This window comes from Scylla paramamosain, chromosome 5, assembly GCF_035594125.1.
Source record: "Scylla paramamosain isolate STU-SP2022 chromosome 5, ASM3559412v1, whole genome shotgun sequence".
NCBI lineage: Eukaryota > Metazoa > Arthropoda > Malacostraca > Decapoda > Portunidae > Scylla > Scylla paramamosain.
Window position 1 is genome coordinate 17,270,213 of NC_087155.1, and position 21,868 is coordinate 17,292,080.

Genomic DNA, 21,868 nt, shown 5'->3' on the forward strand with positions numbered 1-21,868 from the left:
GACACTGTCAACAATAAAAAAAAAATGGAGATGTAGGATTGCCGGACGAACCGCACCTATCATCCTGCCCAATGAGAGAGAGAGAGAGAGAGAGTCCCCCAACTCCCTGCAATTCCGCCACTGGTGCAAACGACAGTGCAAGCTGATGCATTATGTCAAATGGAAATAAATAATTCTTAATCAAGACAAACCCTGATATCTGTTTGCATTTGGGACAACTTAAATTTGTGCATTCCAAAGAATCTGCAAGTGCGCACGTCACCTAAACTTGGAACTCAAGTGTGTTGTGTCATTTTGACTAGTTTAAAGTCTGACTGACGGCGATATACGATTACCTCTTGCTCTTGATGCCCATCGCTTCATAATCTCAACATTATTTATCAGCGCTACGTAAACTCATTACGGAAAGATAAGTATAGATCAACAGCCCACTCACAGACACCGAAGAGCAATGGACGAAGATGAGGACAAGAAGACGCGAACATGAGCATGAGGAGGTATTGATAACACGGAACTTGCCTGGCAGGGTGTCATCATTTCAAACTTCATTATAGTTCATGCACATCAGTTAAGAAGTCGTTTCAAACATTTCTAAGGGAATATAATCCTTGAACTAAATTTGTGGATTCTGTTGCTTCCATTAGAGATCCACGGTATCTCGTTCAGCCGGCTCAGGGTTCGTTCATTGGCTCAACTCAATAGTGGCCGCGTATCAGCCATCTTCCTACACTTGGTGTCAGCTCTCTGTCTTCTCCGCTGGTGCTGGTCATGCTCTACCAATACTAGAGAACGATCTTTTTGGATTGGGTAGGTCTGTCAATGATGATTGTATTTTAATGATAGGAGGAATTAAGGTTCTGGGGTGCAGTGTATTACTTGATCAAACCTTTCATTGATTTTAGGAAACCTCGGTATGTTGGGCAGATGTAAGACCGGTCCAGCTACTGGCATACGTTCATGGTGTGCATTGTAGGAAACAGCATAAGTATTCGGTTATTTTCATCAGGAGATAATATGTGGTGGATTCTGGACCTCTGCTATGTGGAGGTCTGCTTACCACTCGCCCGACCCAAGACAGGTTTAGGGAAGGAACTATCACGTCTTATTTTACTGTGGTAACGGTGAAAATTTGCACGTGATAAAAGCGAGAAAGAGGTGAGTCTAGCAGATCAGTGAAGGCTCAGGAAAGTAGAATCCTTGAACCAGATGGTGGGTGGCGCACTCGATGGTATTCGTCAATGACTTAGTGAGGACATGTAGACGGGGTTCTAGAAGATTGTAACTCGGGTCTGTGTAAGATTTGTTGGACCAGAGATCTTTATCGGTTTTATAGTTGCAAGATAGTGGTTCGGTAGTCTGGGGTACCGTGGCCATCATTACGCCACTCCCGGAATCTCACATCGGGCCGCGAGGTAAGATAAAGAGTGCCTTTTCTTGGTCGTCATTACGCCGCTTCCAGAATCTCGCGTCGCCTCACGAGGCAAAATGAGTGATTTTTCTTGGCTGTCATTACGCCGTGTCCAGAATCTCACGTGGGCCTACGAGATAAGATAATAGTGCCTTTTCATTGAAACTACAGAATATAGAAACAGGACAAGAAAACGGGTCTTTATCCATATTAGATAGTGCACTATATTAGGAAGATTGATATATCAGCAACAGTTTTCAAATTATGGGGGAGTTAATAACAGCTTGGATACAGTGTTAGATTAACAGAGGGGGGGAAAAATCAGCAAGGTGAGTGACAGAGCAGGTAACTCGCAACTATCTCCAATCACGATACTCAAATCACTTGCATGATGTATTATGCTTTGTTCTGAAATTTATATGCATGTACTGTTCATGTTGTTTCTCTGTCAAAATACTGTGCACATGAGGCACATAGAATCAAATGGCAGAACTTGCCACCAAAAGAAATTGGAATTTTAGGAACCACTAGAAGAATGGTATTTTCCTCTATGGCTGATGGTGAGTTTGCCTCGTTTATGAAAAAGAGCAAGTAAAGTAGGCAAGTCAAATCTAAATCTGTCTTCCTTGGCCTAGTGAAGGAGCTGCCTGTGGCTAGTGAATTGTCTCTGAAAGTTCAGTTTTGATGAGTTCACCTATTCTGTTCTTGACACCTCATATCTTGTGTATACAGATGAGCTAGAAACATTCCAAGGCACAGCAATTCTTGTTTATTTCTTATTATTGTTGCGGACCCACCACCTACACCACTGCCCACTGCTATCCAGCCACTCTTACCCAGGCAGCTAGCAACTGAAATGGGGGCAGTAGTAGTCAGGAGAGAACTCACTCCTTACCAGGCAGCAGGTGTTATGATGCGAGTGCAAGCAACTTGAAGGGCTTATCATAGTAGTGGAGTGCAAGGAAAGGACATGCAAAAACTAACATGTACAACATGGCCATATATTTCACCACCAAGGAAGAGGACACAGTTATCTCATGATTTGCAGGCACAGGCACCACTCCCCACACCAGAGACAGAGTCACCTGGCCATTCACACAGAAGGTACAAGGCAAGATGTGGGCATGACAATCCCCACACCATTACAAGTCTCAGCACAGCCACTCAGGGGGAAAAAGAGCATGGTGCACCAATGCACATGATGTGAACATGGTTGAGTGCTACATGGAGGTGGTGGAGACCTAGACATGATGGAAAACCAATTCTGGTCTCCAGCCAGGCTTCTTAATACCTTGAATCATCAGTGATCAGTCGCCACCAGCAGGCACAGCAGCCAATCAGTGACATCTGCTTTCATGACTGTCTAAGCACTACCTTCCCATTAGCAGCGGCCTCTGGTTGCACTTCTCAAAAACTCAAACTAACACCACATACACACAACCACTACAACTATTTTCCTACTGCCGTAACATTATTATTTTATGGTGGAATAGTATCTGAATTTCACTGTTCTCACAGACTGTTTTCAAACATGGTGGGCTAGTGTATTGATAATTTAATTTCATGTATTCCTGTTGGAATGTTCAGTGCACCAATTTATTTGACTCTCATAATTTTGTTGGGTTTACTTACTTCAGTGTCTCTAATCATAAATTTTAATCACCTTTTGATATTTGTAGTGTTTTAATGGCTTTGTCATTTTGTTGATTATTAAAATGTATTCTGCAAAATTGCAAATCATGTAGCAGTTCAATTCTGTTATCCAAGTGTAATTTCATTACACTTCTGTATTTCTAACTACACACATACATCCATTTTATGAAATAGTGACAGGACAGTCAATGCTGAGCAAAACACACTTGTCTAGGTGATCATCTTAGACTGATTAGCAAGTTATTGGACTTGCATTTCCATGATTGACCTGACAGTTTCAGCATGAATTAAAAAAAACTCCCAGCCAGTTAATCCTACTTCTAGATCTATCTGTTTCCATGAACTTCCAATGCATGGTATCACAGGGACATATTTCCATTATTAAAAACTTTAACAGTATGCAAAGGGGCATTCATGTGATCATAGACCTTGAATAGTTTGTGAAGTCAACCTTCTGCATTCCTTAGAATTTCACAAAATCATTATGTGGAAAACAACTACAGCTAAATTTTCTTTGGGTGACAGTAAGGTTAAGTGCAATCAGAATATGCTAAGATAAGAAGGTATGTACTATTTTAAGAGAGTATTTACCATTTTAATTTTTTTCCTTCAATGCAGTCATCTGAACTTTATTTTATGTCCCTTCTGGTAAAATAAAAGACACCAAGTTTGGGGTACATTGATAATAAATTCAGTGGTGTACAATGTATTGTGTGGTCTCAGTCATTACGTGCTTGAGTTGGATGTAAGTTTGAAGAATTTCAGAGCAGCTTCGGTTCAGCAGTTCACAACGGAAGCTGGGCGACATTTCTTTGCCAGCTGATCAAATTTGAAGCCCTTTTGGCATCCAAACCTGGATGGGGAAATTAAGTGTCAGTCTAGGATTTTTTAATGCCATAAACTTATTTGATATGGATATGGCAGAGTATCTTGTCTGCTGTAAGAAAAAATAATTTGAGAGTTTCTTGCTTTTACCAAATCATCATAATCATCCATCAGAATGTTATTATAAAAAAATTAATACCATTATCACCATCACTACTAGCACCTCTCCCATCACAGTCCTCTCATATGAATGACACACATGTGGTTAAAGAAGACTTACACTGTGTGTTGGCCATTAACACAGTGGTAGTACGGTATGCAGTCTCGCCCACGGTCTGCAAAATAACCATTGGATGGACATTCAAATGTGGCTGGCTGTCCCTGGTCACGGCCATTGGCAGCCACTCTTGTGGCCACCATCACCACTGGAAATAGAAGATCATGCTAACTCACTCATGTTTAAATCACATTAAATTAGTCTTTCTTCCTCCACAGCATCCTCCCCCCTCATGTAATTAGTAATTCCACTCTTTACACTCTAAAGCTAGGATCAGCCACCATTTTATTCCTACCCTTGGCCTTGATCCAACTTCCTGTCCTTAATCCTTTCCTGAATCTTTGACTCTTTGCCCAACCACATGTAATGCTATCCAAGAGCAGCTCTGCAGGTCCCCTGTCAGAAGAATGGTGTTAGTTTCATCTCAAAATTTATCTTCTTTGTTAAATGCAGTCTTCAAATTAATGTTTTTTTTTTTCCATTTTTAACTATAAACAGTATCTGAAACATTGAAAACAAGGCTATAACTAAAGCATTATTATAGAGTAAATATATGTATTGATATACAGTGACTATGGTTGCTTACTCCAAACTGAATGGCTTAGTGGGAAATGTGATGGGTGGCAGGAAGGATGACACACTCACACTGACACTACCTGGTAGCCAGTGGTGGTACTAGTGGTCTCAGTCACATGGGAAATTCACAGACAGATTTATGGTCTTACTTAAGCATCATAAATCTTCAAGTTTTTACTAATTTTGCTGCAAACACAAAACCACAAATGAAATGGAAATGCCCACATTTGTAGAGTTTGTGGTTTGTAGGAGTGGTCATGGAAGTGGTCAGCTCTGCATTTACAAAATGTAAGGAAATTCAGAGAAAGTATTCTTGTAATACTCCATGGAAATACAGTTTATAGTTTTGAATCTTCTTCAAACATCACTAAATTATTTGCACCCATTGAATATTATCACAGATAGTGATACCTATACAAATATGGATGAAATTATGAAAGTTATGGATGAGTATATTGTGAACATTACTAATGTAGATTGCATGAACTCCCCAACATTATTCCTCTCTTGCACCTATATATTGATGTAATGTGTGCCAGACTGGAAATTTATTACTATTATTATTTTTTTTCCTTTCAGGTAATGCACTCACCTGCCAACAAGGTGAAGATGAGACTCAGCCGGGACATTGCAGCACACAGACTCCTTGGTCCAGTCTGGCAAATGGTTTATATATTGCCCATTGTGGGGAGGAAGGGGAATTCCAGTGGCGTTATCCATAGTGCAAGTCATCAGTTGAAGGACAAACAGGTGAGCTTAATGTTTGATTAATATACACTGACTCACCTGCTTATACAGTGTGAGGTGAGCAGATGTTGTTAGATATATTAATTGAACCAATTTTACCTGATTCATATTGTCTTCTGCCATTATTTTTCATGTGTAGCATTACTGATAACTGAGTAATATTAAATACCATTTGCTAATATACAACTAGATGCTGCTATTTGAGTCTGTCCCATATCCTGGTAGGGACATGTTTCAAGGTGTGTGTTCTAGGAATCCTGATGTCATGCTTCCCCTTCACATGCCTTACTCTTGTCTCTATGCCAGAAACAGAGGCTAATAATGTGAAAATCTTAGCCTGCACTCAATGTTTATTAGTTGGCTTACGCATTTATTTATTAGTTGGCTTATGAAATATTAAAGAAGATTAATACTTCTTGAAGTTGAAGGATATCCACTTACAGCCTGTAACTCCAGTGAAAAGAACAACCTCCTCAGACCTTGTACTTGTTTGTGAAAGCAAGTTATGCTAATAGTTGGCATTTTTATGGTTGGTAAGGCACTACCTCCAGTACCTCCAGTTAAATTTGTCATATATAAACTTAGTGTTACCTTTAAATTACATATATTTTTTAGGCAGAGAGTAGTATGAGAGGATCTCTATACAATTAATGGAGACAAAATAAGTAGGAAGAAGTGGAGATCTTTCTGCTGACACCATCTTAGGGGGAAGACTCCCAGTGAGAGAGAGCAAGGTGTGAGATATAACAAGTAACAACTTTTACTCTTATCCAGCAATAATACCAGTTAATATGCTTTGGTAAGCCTAGAAGTGCAATAGGTTGTGCTGTAATGGTAGAAAGATTTAGAAAGGTGGTAAATTTAAATGGAGAACTGGGGATATTTGAGTGAATATGAATATGGTAGTGACAGGAATGAAAAGAAGAGAAGAGAAAAATATTGTGGAATTATGTTCAGTGTTAGAAGAGCCTATGAGCCAATGTAAATGTAGTAGGAACACAAAAAATGAAACCAAAAAATACAAATTAATACATAGTATCATTCGTGAAATAGTGAAAGAAAGCAATGTAGGAGACATTGATAAGAACTTAAAAGAAAGAAAATAAAGAGACTGCTGAAGGCCACAAGGTCCACATGAGGCAACTCCTGACCACTTAAAACTTGCCATCTGTCATCACTCTCCCTCCTCAGGAAACTATCTAAAGTGTGTGTACTTGACCTTGATTAGTTTGCTCCACTCCTTTGTGTCCTTATTTGTGAAACTATTTGTGCCTCTTTCCTTAAATCTGATTGTGTGCCATATAAACATTCATAACTTGTTCCCTGCGACTGTGATTAAAAGAACCTGATTCATATCTCTTGATGAATAGACAAAGCCTCATCTGATCTAACCTACATGCTTATTTTTACCATCTATATTCTCTAGTCTGCTAAATGGTTTATTGCAAGGTCTTGCTGAAATTGGTTTTATTGTCATTATTCTCTCTCTCTCTCTCTCTCTCTCTCTCTCTCTCTCTCTCTCTCTCTCTCTCTCTCTCTCTCTCTGTCTGTCTGTCTGTCTGTCTGTCTGTCTGTCTGTCTGTCTGTCTGTCTGTCTGTCTCTCTCTCTCTCTCTCTCTCTCTCTCTCTCTCTCTCTCTCTCTCTCTCTCTCTCTCTCTCTCTCTCTCTCTCTGTCTGTCTGTCTGTCTGTCTGTCTGTCTGTCTGTCTGTCTCTCTCTCTCTCTCTCTCTCTCTCTCTCTCTCTCTCTCTCTCTGTCTGTCTGTCTGTCTGTCTGTCTGTCTGTCTGTCTGTCTCTCTCTCTCTCTCTCTCTCTCTCTCTCTCTCGTATTCATGTCATGGAATTAGCCTACAAGATATTTTCATAAACATCTTAGTAATTTGGTTTCCTTATTATCAAACTATATAGGTATTGTGGTAAAAGTGCATTTTGTCTTGAAAAGCATATGCTTAACTTGATTCAGCATTTATAATCTTCTCCTAAGCTCAAGCTTTCAGTCACCTCCAGTATCTTTTTAGTCGTCCCCTTGTTACCCCAGTCCATAAATGGTGATTTTGCCTTGTTAGCATAGAAAAACATATACAGTATAACATCCTGTTAAGTCCCACTCATGCAGGCACCATTAGAAATAAGGCAATTGACTTGCTCATTAACATCTCACCTGTCCATCAGTCTCAGGTTGCTGCCACATTCTCTACCTGTAAACAATCTACTTAGGACTTGGAAATCAGCAACAAACCTCAGCCTGTTAGGGTTTAATCTTGCCATAGTACAACTCAAAATCCATCCTAGATAAGAAATGGTTTTAGCTGGTATCATCCAAGGCCACACACTTGTTCAACTAACAATTGTGTTGTGATCACACAGTCCTCTATTTCTTGATTGTGTGTAACATCAATACACAATAATATTGTACAGTACTTTTAAATTTCCTGTCACTCTCAGGTATCACACCCTTCCTCATCTTGACAGTTTGTACTCTTTTCCACATTCAGTATTATGTACTTTAAAATTGTAAGTTTCATGCTGTGATGGTGCTCAAATTCCTTACAGTTTCATTACATTTCTTCCTTTCTCTCTCTCTCTCTTAATCTCTCCTCACTCCTTAATAAGATGGTTGTTGGCACAGTGCTTTACTCAAACCTTCCCTCCTCTTCTCCCATAACTGATCTCACTTTGGGGTAAAATAGTAAAATAAAAGAAACAAGATAATTTTATTATTTTCCAAATTTAATATAAAAACTTTTTTTCAAAATTAATGAGTTGCTCGTTTCCGGCACAGACTCACAATTGTCTTAATGGAGGAGGAGCTTGGACGTATAACTGGCACCTGATTGGCTTGTGGACTACAGATTTACCAATCAGGGGACAGTGAGACACATTTATATGGCTTTTTCAAAAGTGATTGGCTGACCTGTGTTCAACCAATCACATTTGAAAGGTACATTCTCACAGAAGCAAATACTGACAGTATGGTTCATTTATACATGCATTAGTCTTGGATTTGTTTAAAGCAGACCAAGAAAACCTAATTACAAAGTTTTCACTGAGTACATCTCTAATCTCTGGATGGAATCCCAACCAAATCTTGACTACTAAATGGCATCAAGTTGGTTAAGGGAAACGTACACACCAGGGAATATTTGAGCCCACAGACAGAATTAGGATCTTTGCTGTTACTCCCTCATGGAAACCCAGGCCTCAAATAGCAAATTGAAATGCTGCTCAAAATGTATTTGTCAAATTTTCTAGAAAATTCTTATTAAAAATAAATAATGTAAATAAAACTTCAAGGCTCTATAATTCCCAAAATATTAAACAAATTAGGTAAAAACAGAGTTTGTGCATTTTAAGCTTTTACAGATTATACAATCAGTGTCTAATATCATTGAATAAAAAGCTTTCTTTACAGGATAAAGTATCACAGATACTTGTATTATGCACCAACACTACTCTCAACAAATGGAAGAATCTGAGTGCCTGAAATATTTTATATCAAACTGATTAGCTTCACAGATTATGTGTATCACAGGTGCCTGTCATTTAGTGAGCTAATGAATGAGTTAGGCAATGGCAACCTGCATTGTTGTGAAATTAATAGTGCTTCCCACAGATTAGTGGTTGATAATCTCATAAATGCAGGAGTTGCTCTTAATTTTAACCTGAATCACTCAGTCTCTTCATCTATAAACTTATTTGAAGTGAATGTAGGTAAGTGGGGAGTAAAGGATAACAGCTGAATGGTCATGAATAGATGATAGTCCAATTGATTTTTCACTTCAGATCCTACATTTCCCTATGTACAATAATAGCCACTATTCTTTCTTGCATGTATGTCATAAGAGGAAGTGAGTCTTATCTCATTCATCTCCAGTAAAAAAGAGAAAAAAAGTTCCATCCTGATTTTAAAATAAAGCAACTGCACCAGTCTGGCACTAATGCCTAACAGTAAAGCCTGACTTTTTGTCTGTTTTTTTGATTGCCATCTGCTTTCGGTGCACAGTCTAGCCCAGTCTGAACCCTCTTCAGCCAACTCGATACATTGACTAAGCACTCTCCTATGTGCTGAAAAGTGGCTACAAAAAAAATGAAGATGTGAAGATGAGAAAGAGCTAAAAGACTATGTAAGATGAGCTAAGTGTATGATGAAGGTGAAGTCTGTCTGTACTTACACACATGCACACTTAAGAACATTTGATGCACTCATTCTGATTCAGAATCATGTATGTCTTAACAAAACCTGCTTTACAGATATTAATACACAGAAAATGTAGCAAACAATCAATATTTCTGGACAAATAACACGAGATAATGCACTGGATTCGTGACAGACAAGAACGTCTCGGTCTGAACAAGAGATTTTTGTATTTTAACATGATCTTACCAGCCACCAGGTTACAACATTCATTAAAAGAATGAGGTAGTGTGGTGGCTCACAAGACATGGAGAAGCCATGGATTGGGTAATTCACCAGTTTCAGGGATTTCAATGTATTTTCTTTCAATAGAATTTTCAGCCCCTGTACACAGACTTAATACTGCGATGAGAAAAACCTTCATAATATATTGACACTGCTTGGCTGATACTTTATCACTTCATGTGACTGAAAATCTGGAACTGGCTTCAACTGACATCCCTAAACCTGAAGCATTACAGCTTATACAGAGAACCTACACTCCTAAGTTGATTCTTGATAAGAGCAAAACAACACTTGCTCAATGTCCAGTAGTCACATTTTTCTAAGTTAAGAAATGTGCCCTACTGTACTACCGCAGCAGATGGTGTGGTGCTCATCACAGCAAGTAATCTAGGCAGAGTTCCTGAGCCCTTCTGGAAACAGCATTTTTTTTTTATATAGCACCCTGGACAATTTTGTTTCCTCAGCACCCTAGTTATTTTTTCCTTATAGTATTTTTTTTAGCTAGTTGTATAAAAAAAATTTAGCTTAATCTATACTATCAGTTGTACTTTTCAGGTAAATTGAAAATTTCTACGGTCTGGAAATTTACTAGTTATACTGTTAATTTATGTTTATATAATAGGCTAGGTTAGGGTGACCAGTAAGATTCTAATAAGGTTGGGATGAATATGGCATTAATTTAAGGTCCAAATTAATATTAGTTTCTATATTTTGATTTGGGAAAGGCAATGGGTGTTTCTTTTGGATTAGTATTGGCTTCTGGGGTATATAATGCAGGTCCACTGAAGATAAAGGTTCCTAAGCAAGTGTACAAAGGGTATTCATGCCTGATTATCATTATTATTTTTTTATAAAACACTTAAAATACCTGTTTGTTTTTCATGTAAGCACTTAACATACCATACCACAGAATTTTGACAGTTCTAAATTTTAGTTTTTTTTTTTATATTGGTAAAAAAATACTTTAATTTGAGAAAATTTAGGTGATATGAGACTTTGAACAAATCAAATTTCTTATTAAATTAGGTAATGCACATACCTTTCCATACAAGGAATATAAAATTGAAGATAGTAAAAATATAATGTACTCAATCTTCACTAACTTGAGTATACAAAACTTTCCTCTTTGTTATTATGTCTTTGGCATAATTACCCCCATTCCATCCTGCTGGAGTCTCACTAACATCGTCCATCTACATTGCACATTTCACAGGAGCGTTTCATAAACTCATTTTCCATGTAGACTGCACCTTTACTTTACTTTTAAAATGTAAATTAACTGGTTTATACACAACCTTCCATGTGTAAGGGCAAGGATATTGATATAAGATTACATTTCATAGCAGTATTAATAACATTACAGTAATATTAACATATATTTTCAATAGTTTACTACTTGTAAGGACGGCATACCAGCTCATTAAATTAACAAGAATTCATATAAAAATATGGATCAGAAGACATCGCACTGTTCCTTGTGTTTAGATTCCCCTCTCCTCAGTCCCGCAGGAGCACCTTGAGAATAGTGTAGGAAACAGAGGCTTGACCGTAAGCAAGGCACGGGGAGTTCGTTGCCTGCCAGAATGTGGCTTGCGCAGTGTCTGAGCAACAGTGCAATGTAGCCCTTTTTACTTTTAATATTATATCAAAAAAATTACATAGCAAAAAACATTTTACACATACATGTAGGTATATGTATATGAAACAGTCAATATGCACACCACTTTCATTATATCTGAAGGTTTTATAAAATGTGTTAATAAAAATGGCTACAATGCCCATACTGCTGCCCTTCACATCTAAAGTGCATCATTATACACTCATCATTGCACTAATGGAGTGCTACACAGCACTGTCACAGTGGTGGCCTGAACCATAAACACGTCAGGTGGCTGAAAGTGGGCCCTGGGTGGCAGTGTGAAGCTGCTGCCACAACATCAACAGTCTCTCACTTACAGCCGACAGGTACATAGTGTAGAGTCCATCCACCACCCCCAAAGGGCTCACAACCTTCTTGCGCCAACATTTTACCTCGGTAATATGGCACCCAGGAGGTGGCTGAGGCTCAGCAACCAGCAACATCCCAGATCTCAGCCAAAAATGGTGGGAGTCTTTTGTTCTTGAGTTTGAGGGAGAAGCATACCTCTGAGTTCAAGTTTCCAAGGGTTCGCAACTCAGTGAGGATATTAAGCAACTTTGCAAACACCATGCCAGGCCGAGGAAACCTCTGATTACACACGTAGGCCCTCAATGCATCGAGGTATATTTCTTGAAGCTTTTCCACCTTTTGGAGTTCCTTTAGGTTTGGCCTCTCTGTAAAAAAAAAAAAAAAAAAAAAAAAAATAGATAGATGCTTTTAAATAATATGTAAAACTAAGGGGCCTGCCAGCCTGTATGCCTCGTACTCTCTGATCCTCCCTCAAACTAACACTACTAAGGATTTCAGGGACATTGTCTAACTGTTTTATTACATAACGTCTCAACAAAGTTTCAGACAAGGTAACTTTGGCAGTGGGTGTTTGAGACTCCAACCTAATTGTCAAAATTATGCTTTGGTGCCAAATGTGGATGATTAAGGCATTTTATAAGAGGAAATTTAGGGTAAACTAAGCTAAAATATTCAGAGGCATGTAGCGAGCTAGCTGGTGTCATGATACATGCCCCATCCATCATTCAGGTCATGATGTCTATGTTTTTACTATGATGTAGTACTGGCAGTTCTGTCTTTATGTAAGTCGCTTCAGATTCAATGCTACATGGTTACTCATATTTCTCAGCTTTGTGCTTTGGGAGTGACTGCACATCCCTCCAGGCTCATGTACCTTCTCACTCGTATAACAAAGTTGATATGATGATGCATTCACTTTTGAATAGTAGTAATCACTGGTTCAGCTGGCAATGCTGAGTGAGGGGATGCAGAGAGAGAGAGAGAGAGAGAGAGAGAGAGAGAGAGAGAGAGAGAGAGAGAGAGAGAGAGAGAGAGAGAGAGAGAGAGAAGAATGTACAGTATGTGCGGAGAGGTAGAAAGACAGAACTGCCAGTTGGGTCAGTGATTACTACGTCATATTTAAACGTCATACCAACATCACAAGCTACCTGAATGGTGGACGGGGCCATGTATTGTGACAACAGCTAGCCTTACTATGTGCCTCTGAATTATTTTACCTTGGTTTACCGTAAATTTTCTCTTATAAATGCCTTAATCATCCACATTTGGCACCAAAGCATAATTTTGCCAATTAGGTCAGGGTCTCAGACATCTGCTGCCAAAGTTACATGTCTGACACTTTGTTCAGATATTATAAAAAATCCCAGAAATCCTATTCTCCAGACACGGCACTATATGCCACACCAAGAAATCACTCGGGTTCTCTGTGCTTGCATAACTGGTAGTGTCGGAACTCCTGCTGCTGAACAATTAGTGTTCCATTCTTACTGACAATTTAGCTTTTTCTGAGATGCCCAATTCTACTTGTGGGTGTCATTATGGGATGTTGAAAGCTTGGACATAATGGCAGCTCATGCCTTGGTTCAGCTGGAATAAGGAGTGTCTAGTGTGGTAACTCAAGTTATTAATATTGCATTCTGGGCCATTTATGGTTTCACAAAGCAGTAGCCTGCCTCCCTCCAGGTACTGTTTCTGGACAAGTCGGGATTGCATGATGAAAAGAGACCATGTTTGATATGTGTTGATCATCATCACTCCACTTCCAACCTTCTATTAAAAAATAATGCCAAGATGGACACCAGTTCCTGCTCTACATGGTCAAAAACAGCTTGTCCCAGCTGAACCAAGGTCAAATTTTGCCTTCATTTGCAAGCTCCCACTATCCATCCCATGGTGATGGCCGGCTACAAGTAGAGTTGTACACTCAGAAAAAAACCTAAATTAGTCCAAAATAAATGGACACCCAAAGATTCAGCAGCAGAAGAGCCAACAATGTCAGTTCTGCAAAGCACAAAATATCAGAGTGATTTACTGGCATGTGTTATAGCACTGCCTGATTACCCATAGGCTCCCTCCTCCCAACAATGTTGTGGGTACCCAAGACAACGTACACACATGCTACCCTCACTATACATTTTTCTTTTGTGATTTTGAAGGGTAAATTTCTCTTGTATCTGCTGTATATTCAGATGAAAAGACAGTTTTAGTTACTGTATAATGAGATGAAAAGACAGTTTAACTATGAAATATTTAAAATTTGAGGTGAAAATAATTCAATAAACCACATTTAGCCAACTTTTTTTTATCCTTGAAACAAAGTGTTTAAGATTTTCAAATGAGTGCTTCAACTCAAGTAATGACTTGTATTCTCCAATCAAACTCAAATCAAAGAAACTCACCTGAAAATATAATTATGGCAGACAGAAGTGCATACTCAGCATTATCAACTTTCATCTTACAAAGGTTGCGACAGAAACGGAAGAGTATTTGTGATGATTCTCCCAAGCCAGCAAACTCATAAGATGTTTGTGTGTAGGGCAAGGTATTTCCAAACACAATGCAGTCTGTCTTGGCATCATAGAACCGGGCTGCTCGGAGCATCATGACTTCTGATGAGCAAGCCTGTAAAGCAATAAGAATGACATTACTCATCATGCACTGAAACTCAATTTTTAGTATTCACACTGTGTACATGAAGGCCATTTTTATAGGGAATATCCTCGGAGCGACTCTGTTTTCTCTACCATGTTAAAATCAATTGCCTTTCATTTCAAATTCACAAGACTCAAATGTGACAATTAAGATGACCTTATGAACATGCCCCTACAAGTGTATGCAGACAGCTTAACCATAAACATTCAGACAAGAGACACAGACTCAGTAAGACAAACTACCCAGATCTTAAGTCCAGGAAAGGCAAGCAACTACCATACACAAGAATGGACACTACATCAGTTCAATATGAGCCCCACTTGTCCCCTAACTTTGAAGAGAGAAAAATAAATGCAAATGTGCAGATCATCCATGTCTGTACATACGCCCATCATTCCAAGGACACTTTTCAAAATGTCCGAGTCCTTTATGGGTGTTGGGATTAAATAAAGGTATCAAACACTAGAAAATATGGAGTTTAATTTCTCAGGTGTGCATGTCCTAAATGTGATGACAAAAAAAAAAAAAAAAAAAAAAAAAAAAAAAAAAAAAAAAAAAAAGTGGAGCAGGTTTTTCACTTGCCCAATTTTCAAGAATTTTTCAAGAAGGTATCCTGTTACATCCTGAGGTGTATAAACAGGCAAAAATATACAAAATATCCTGGATACATTTTCCTATCAAACATAATTGAAGAGAATTTTTCAAGAAGGTATCCTGTTACATCCTGAGGTGTATAAACAGGCAAAAATATACAAAATATCCTGGATACATTTTCCTATCAAACATAATTGAAGAGTTTATGTATTAAAAATCTGAAATTGTGTAAAATGGACGAACCGTAGATGAAAAATTGTTAACACAACTGTATCTACTATTCATGTTATTATTAATAAGCTGTCAAACAAGAAACAAAACTGGGTAGACCATTTAATGTAGTTTTCAGCAGTATATGATTTCTGGTGCTTTTCTTTTCATTATGCCCAATTCAATAAAAATTCAGCTTGCTTTGATGTTTCATAACACAAATATACTTGTTACTTTTTGTAAAAAAAAAAAAAAAAATTGAATACATATATTTAAAGTGTTTGTTTTTATACATGTAAGAAAAGCATCCTTGTACTTTCTTCTTACCAATAATTAGCTTTAACTGAAAGCCACATTTGGTTTCAAATGGAGTGTAGTAAGACATGTTTGGGCATCATTTCCTATTCTGCAAGGTAATAGTTATTATTTTTTTTTATCTGAACATGGTTTCTGGCTTATCTAGGCAAATCACTAGTTTTGAACCCATTACATGGTGATGGTGCAAGTACACCATTATTATACCAACTGCCTTGGTTCAACAGCTTTACCAGAGTAATAATTTTGCCAGACCACCTGAGAGCATCATATTATGAGCTACACTCACATTACATTCTGAATAATTTGCTGTAATGGTGCCCTTGTCAAGGTTAAATTAGAGTTCTGCAGAAGCTTGTAGGATAGTGGAGGCAAGACTGACCTTCCAATCAAGTTCCATGCAGCTGTTCACGGTTGTTCAAAATTCCAATGAGATATTAGCAACACTAAAATGCACCCATTAAACATTCAAAACTACCAGGAAATTTAAATGCCTCTACTTATCCACTGGAGAGAGAGAGAGAGAGAGAGAGAGAGAGAGAGAGAGAGAGAGAGAGAGAGAGAGAGAGAGAGAGAGAGAGAGAGAGAGAGAGAGAGAGAGAGAGAGAGAGAGACTGCCATTCAATTAATACAACACTTCCAGTGGCAGTGTTCTCTTTTGCAATGATGCGCATGGCAACAATTTTATGCCATACTATTTATTATTAAGCTTGGTTAAGAAGGCACGCCACACTCCTGAAGTGCAGGTGGTGGATTGGTACAACCATACATACAATTCCAGTCACTGGCAAGTGATACAAGGTACCATGTTCCTTCCAGTAATCTAGTGTAGACCAAAGGGCTACTGTGTTAAACCATCTGATGCTGTTACATCAATCTTGTACACATATTTGTAAAGTGAAGATGTTTGGAAGTACAGAGGGTAGCTTGTGTGTGTGAAAATATACACAGCATCCTATCTGGTTGTGTAGAAAACTGTACAAGTTATATTAAGTGTCAGAACCTGAAGATGTGAAAATACAGAAGCTTACTGTTTACTAGAGTCAGAAGAAGGCATACCTACTTTTCTCTAGGATCTACATCCTTACCAATAACTTACCTTCTAGTTGATACTATCTCTACTCTGTAAATACCTTTAGCAGTGTAATCTGATCCTCTCTGAGTAGTGTGTCAAAGCCGGGCAGGCGCTTGGAGAACTCTACGATCAGCTGCACTGTGAGGATGGTCATGTCTGTGATGTGTTTAAACTTGGCATCCGAGTCGTCATCACTTATTTCGTAATCCTAGAAGGAGTCAAAGGAACCACTGACTTACAAAGCAGTCATCTCCATGACTCCTGTAATCTCAGGAGACACAGTTAAGGGAAAGTTATTCGCCAGTAGTGATGGGGCCTGAAGTGATTACCTATTTGAATTTACATTACTTAAAAAATTGGTAATAGTATAACCATTTGAACAAAACAAACTTAGGCAATCGAGTACTCTGGCTGCCATCACCATGGCATGAAACACTTTCTCCTTTGTAATCCTGCTGTCGAGAGCGATTCCAACGTTGATCTGAAATGAAGACTTCTTGGTCGGGTCCCTTTGAACACATAATTTAGGTGTTCTCAGACCAAAAACCAAGAAATCTTCCTGGTAAAAAGTATGCTGTGAATTTTTCTGAAAGAGAATTGCTCATCAATCCACCATTTTCATATGCTGGACTGTGTACCTTGAGCAGGGTAATCTGGTCTTCTCGCTGAAGTGTGCCGAAACCTGGTAGTTGCTTGGAGAATTCCACTATGAGCTGAACTGTGAGGATCGTCATCTCGGTTATGTGCCTGAATCTCATGTCACTTGTATCTTCACCATCGAAGTTAAACTGAAGAAAGGAAACAGAAGCCACTTGGTGAGGAAATGACCGAAAATGATTCACAAGAAGTAAGGGAACACTCGTGGTTAGAGTGTTCAGATATACTGTATCTACGTCCAGTGTGTATTTACAAGTCAAGTCAGTCATAGAAACCAAGCCAATAAACTGAAACATGGTTGATGTACGTATTTACTTTTCATACATAGTCAACTAAAACCAAGAAACTTGGTTATTTCACCTAAGGTGACATTTTTATCTCAGAATAAGGCACATAATTATTTATTTGCTCAGTGTCTGTAGTCATCAGATTCTAGTCTATGAGCCCATACAGTTACAAATGAGTTTCTTTTAATACATGGATAAAAAGCATAACAAAATAATGTTGTTCCCTGAATTTGCATGAAGATAAGAAATCAAGTATCAAACTGCCCTACTCCACATTTATTTATTTTTTCCATTCACATGAAATTACACTACTACTCTCTTTCCCAAGCACTGAACTAACCCGCATCTAAACAGGCTTATCAAAACACATGATAATGAACTGGGCCTCAGCTAGTCTGACCACACCAACTTATAAGAACAATCATCTCTGTATGAAATATACATAATGGCTTATACATTTTTTCTTTTTACTTTTCTTCCATTTTGGTAATTACTGGTTGTGAACATCAATAGTCACATAGTATGTGATACATGAATCTAAAACCAGGATCAAGAAAGTGTGCCATTATGGAACCAAACATCAGTTTCAAGGTGGCTTCTGATTTCTTAAAACATAAATGATAAGGTCATGAATTTACAAGAGGTTCACTATTTTTGAGCTCATGCCAGTCTTTTACCATCATCTTGAATGATGAAATATGTTATATTTTGAGACTCCAGGAATTTCTAAACTGTTCAAGCAGCAGGCATTTTGTTTATGTACAAGCCAAGCATGCAAGCAACTTTCACATTACAAGTTTGCAAGTGGATGGTACCGAGTGCTCACTTCCAGTGACTTAATGCATTAAAAGGTTATTTTTATGCAGACTTCTGTGTATGTTCACTACAAGAAGACAAAATTAGATCATGATCATAATCATTCAATTAAAATATGAACTGGAATGTTGTTACTGGAGATCAAGAGTTTGATGTTACAATTATTGTTTTATTATGAAATGCTGAGGTAATTGAATTTGTGTAACAAATCTTGAATTTATGTTGCAAGTCTTTTTTCATTATAGATGATAATAATGAACACTGGAGGTCTGTGCCAATCTTTGTTGACAGTGTTTAGTCATCCCAAATAGGACTGCTCCTGTAGAGCTATTAAAAAACTTGATCTTGCATGGCCTGTGAGCAAAGCTTTCACTTAAAATTTTCAACTTGACATCATCATACTTTATAATGATCAAAACAATGTCCTTCAAGCTGTTGAAGGACAAAACCTTTTGCCAAATGGACAGTTGTTTAATGGCTATCTGCACTTCAACATGCAAATATGAAAATATATCTAGAATGTGTTATTACAACTGTTAATAGGAGCCAAAAGACTAGTTCTATATTGAGATCTTGTTCTGACAGTCTATTAACACATGTTAAATGCTTCAGTTTATTTAGCAGGTTAAAGATCAAGGATCAAAATTTTCATGCAGGGATGGGGTGGGAGAAAGCACAGGCATGCAAGAGTCCCAATCACCAACAGAGACAAGTAATAGGAAAGACAAAACACAGAATAGTATTTGCTGTGTGCATGTTAGAACTGTATAAGATCTAATTCTTCAGCAGCTCTTCTGGTGTGTATCTTGTGTGTGTAATTGGTGGTATGTGTCTCAGGGGAGGTGGTTAATGTTGGGTATCTATGTTATAGTGGCGCTGCACGCATGCACATCTTCATGGTACGTAATGAAATCCATCTGGAAAAAAAGTATCAGTTTTTGCTTCTTAATTTACTTCATGAAATTTCTGACAAATTTAGTCTTCTAGAAATATTGCTTAAAATATGGAAGTATTCAATTAATTAATTAATTTAATGATTCATTTATGGCTATGTCTTTTGTGGGGATGTCATTTTGGTATATAGATAGATTTAATTAAGGCCCATTACACACATTTACGACACTTTACTCTGATCATACTGGCAATGAGATGATGTCTGGGCAACACTGAATAAAAGCATCTTCCTTCATAAGCTTCAATGAAAGTATGAAAAGAATATATTTTCATTCATTGGTACCATCTATCTATAAACCACACCAACATCCATTTCTCTTTCAAATTTCCTCCCAAATATTTTACTCCAAAGATGTTCTTCATACATTTCATCTTCATTACATTCAACCCTCTCTTCTGTTCTGTTCCCACAGTCCATGCTTCAACCGTATCCAATACTGCTGGTAGCATTATACTAAGATTCTACATCTCTATTCTCCCCACACCTTTCTTGGATCATTCATTCCAAGTTTTACCTCTACTTTTATTCCCTTATCATAGCAACAAGTGATCCTAAATATTCCCAACTGTTCAAGATTATAATATCTTCTTAACTCCTACTATCTTACTATATTTAATAATTTCCCTTCAGTCTAATTGATCCTCAATTTCCTTCTTTCATACATCCTTCTGAGCTTCTCTACTAGTTGTCTCTATCTCTGCTCTGAATGAACTATTAGTGCATTATAATATGCTAACCACAATTGACTCAGATTCTACTTTCAACAACCAACATTCACCAAATAAACCCATATCTAATATTTATTACCTAAAATTAGCATCCTTATCCTTACACAAAGGTATCACACATGCATTCATCAAGTGTTGTGTTGCTTTCATCCTAGAACTTTACCTCACTCAGGACAAAGTGACCTTATTGATACAGATTCTGAAAACCTGATATACATATTTCATCTGTGCAGTCAATTTTTTTTCTCTCTAACTTTAACACTACCCTCCCATTTTTTTTCTACATGGCTTTCCTTTCACTCTTGTAGCATCTACGTATATAATTCCGTCATATTTTTATCCTTCCATTTTTCCTGTAATCAGAACATTTCAGTAATGAATTTACACATTTCAAAATTAACTCCTTAACAAACCATACTTATGTGCAATACCCCTTTATTACTCTCATTATTGTTGCTATGTAGAGCAGAGGCACCTTTCCATTACAAATAATTTTAATGTTTGGACTCAAGACTTCTTGACTTTCACTCCATGTCTTACTGGCATCTGTCAATGTCAGCATAATTATGTTATCCTGTAGTGCTTTTATTTTACACACAGCCATGTCTTGTTCAGCATGCTCCCTATACATGGGTCTCTGTGATCTCCAACACTGGTATAACCTAACTGTAACTTACTACATGCTACCTAATCATTTCCTTACCCCCAGGTGCTACTATACTGGATCTGCCCCTCCCTCAAGTAAAACTTTTTGCCATCAAGTTCCTTAATATATACATATATATTCATGCAATAACATTTGCTAAAGTCAGGATGCCTTTTACATTAGGATGTACTTACAATTACAAATATTTTACACATACAGCAATGCTATCATTAGCATTAAAATCTGGTGTCAGATTGTGCCTATATTGTCAGAATATCACCTCTGCTACTGTTCACCTTATGGAAGGACAATCATGCCCAGTCATCTTGTCATATGGTATAGAGCCTTTTTTTTTTTTTTTTTTTTTTTTTTGCTACTTTAAGAACAAAACTATATTTAGGATTTGCATTTTATTCCTCATGATTACTTACTGACAATTTTAACAGCAAAATAAAGTATGATATATATATATATATATATATATATATATATATATATATATATATATATATATATATATATATATATATATATATTAGATAGATAGACAAAGATAGATAGATATACTGTGTATATATCTCAACATCAAAAGAAGAAAGAGAAAACACTTACTCTTATCTTTTTGATGTCTGCTTCAGTTGGCTGCTCAAACTGTTCTTGGTAGTAGACTAGTGTGTTGATCAGCTCCTCCTGCTCTCGGGTGAGTGGCTTGACATTTGATCTGGCCCCAGCGGACATCTGCAAACAAGAGCCACAAGTATTAAAATTCAATGCCATCTGATTGGCCCCTCCTGCCTTAGGATGACACAGACACTTGTTTTCTCATTTCATCATCATATGAAAACAAGTGCACTCTTTCATCTATGTAATCAAATATTTACAAAGAATTCCATGGACTTGCCTTGCCATCTTTTTTTCCATTCTTAAGTTAAATGTTTTCCATTCCAAAGTCATATATATTATAACACTGCCTTTATTATTTAGAAAATGTACTGGTAGACTGTCTTTAATAAGAGTTTCTCTCTCCATGTTTGAAAAATGTGACTGCCTTGTTGGTTACTTACATGGGAAGGTACAAA

At 37.6% G+C, this 21,868-nt stretch overlaps 1 protein-coding gene and 1 long non-coding RNA gene across 2 annotated transcripts in view; one reads left to right on the forward strand and one right to left on the reverse strand.

Moving 5' to 3' along the window:
• The first annotated feature begins 661 nt into the window (after positions 1–661).
• Positions 662–9,522, forward strand: LOC135100605 (uncharacterized). Its single transcript, XR_010268812.1, has 3 exons — positions 662–807; positions 5,319–5,489; positions 8,269–9,522. It is a non-coding gene; the product is annotated as an uncharacterized LOC135100605 (long non-coding RNA).
• Positions 8,187–21,868, reverse strand: part of LOC135100604 (ecdysone receptor-like) — a 39,146-nt gene continuing 25,464 nt past the window's right edge. Inside the window, 4 exon segments of the mRNA XM_064003671.1 lie at positions 8,187–12,219; positions 14,254–14,476; positions 16,759–16,908; positions 21,402–21,527. Coding sequence (XP_063859741.1) covers positions 11,972–12,219; positions 14,254–14,476; positions 16,759–16,908; positions 21,402–21,527 — 747 coding nt within the window. The 3' untranslated portion in view covers positions 8,187–11,971.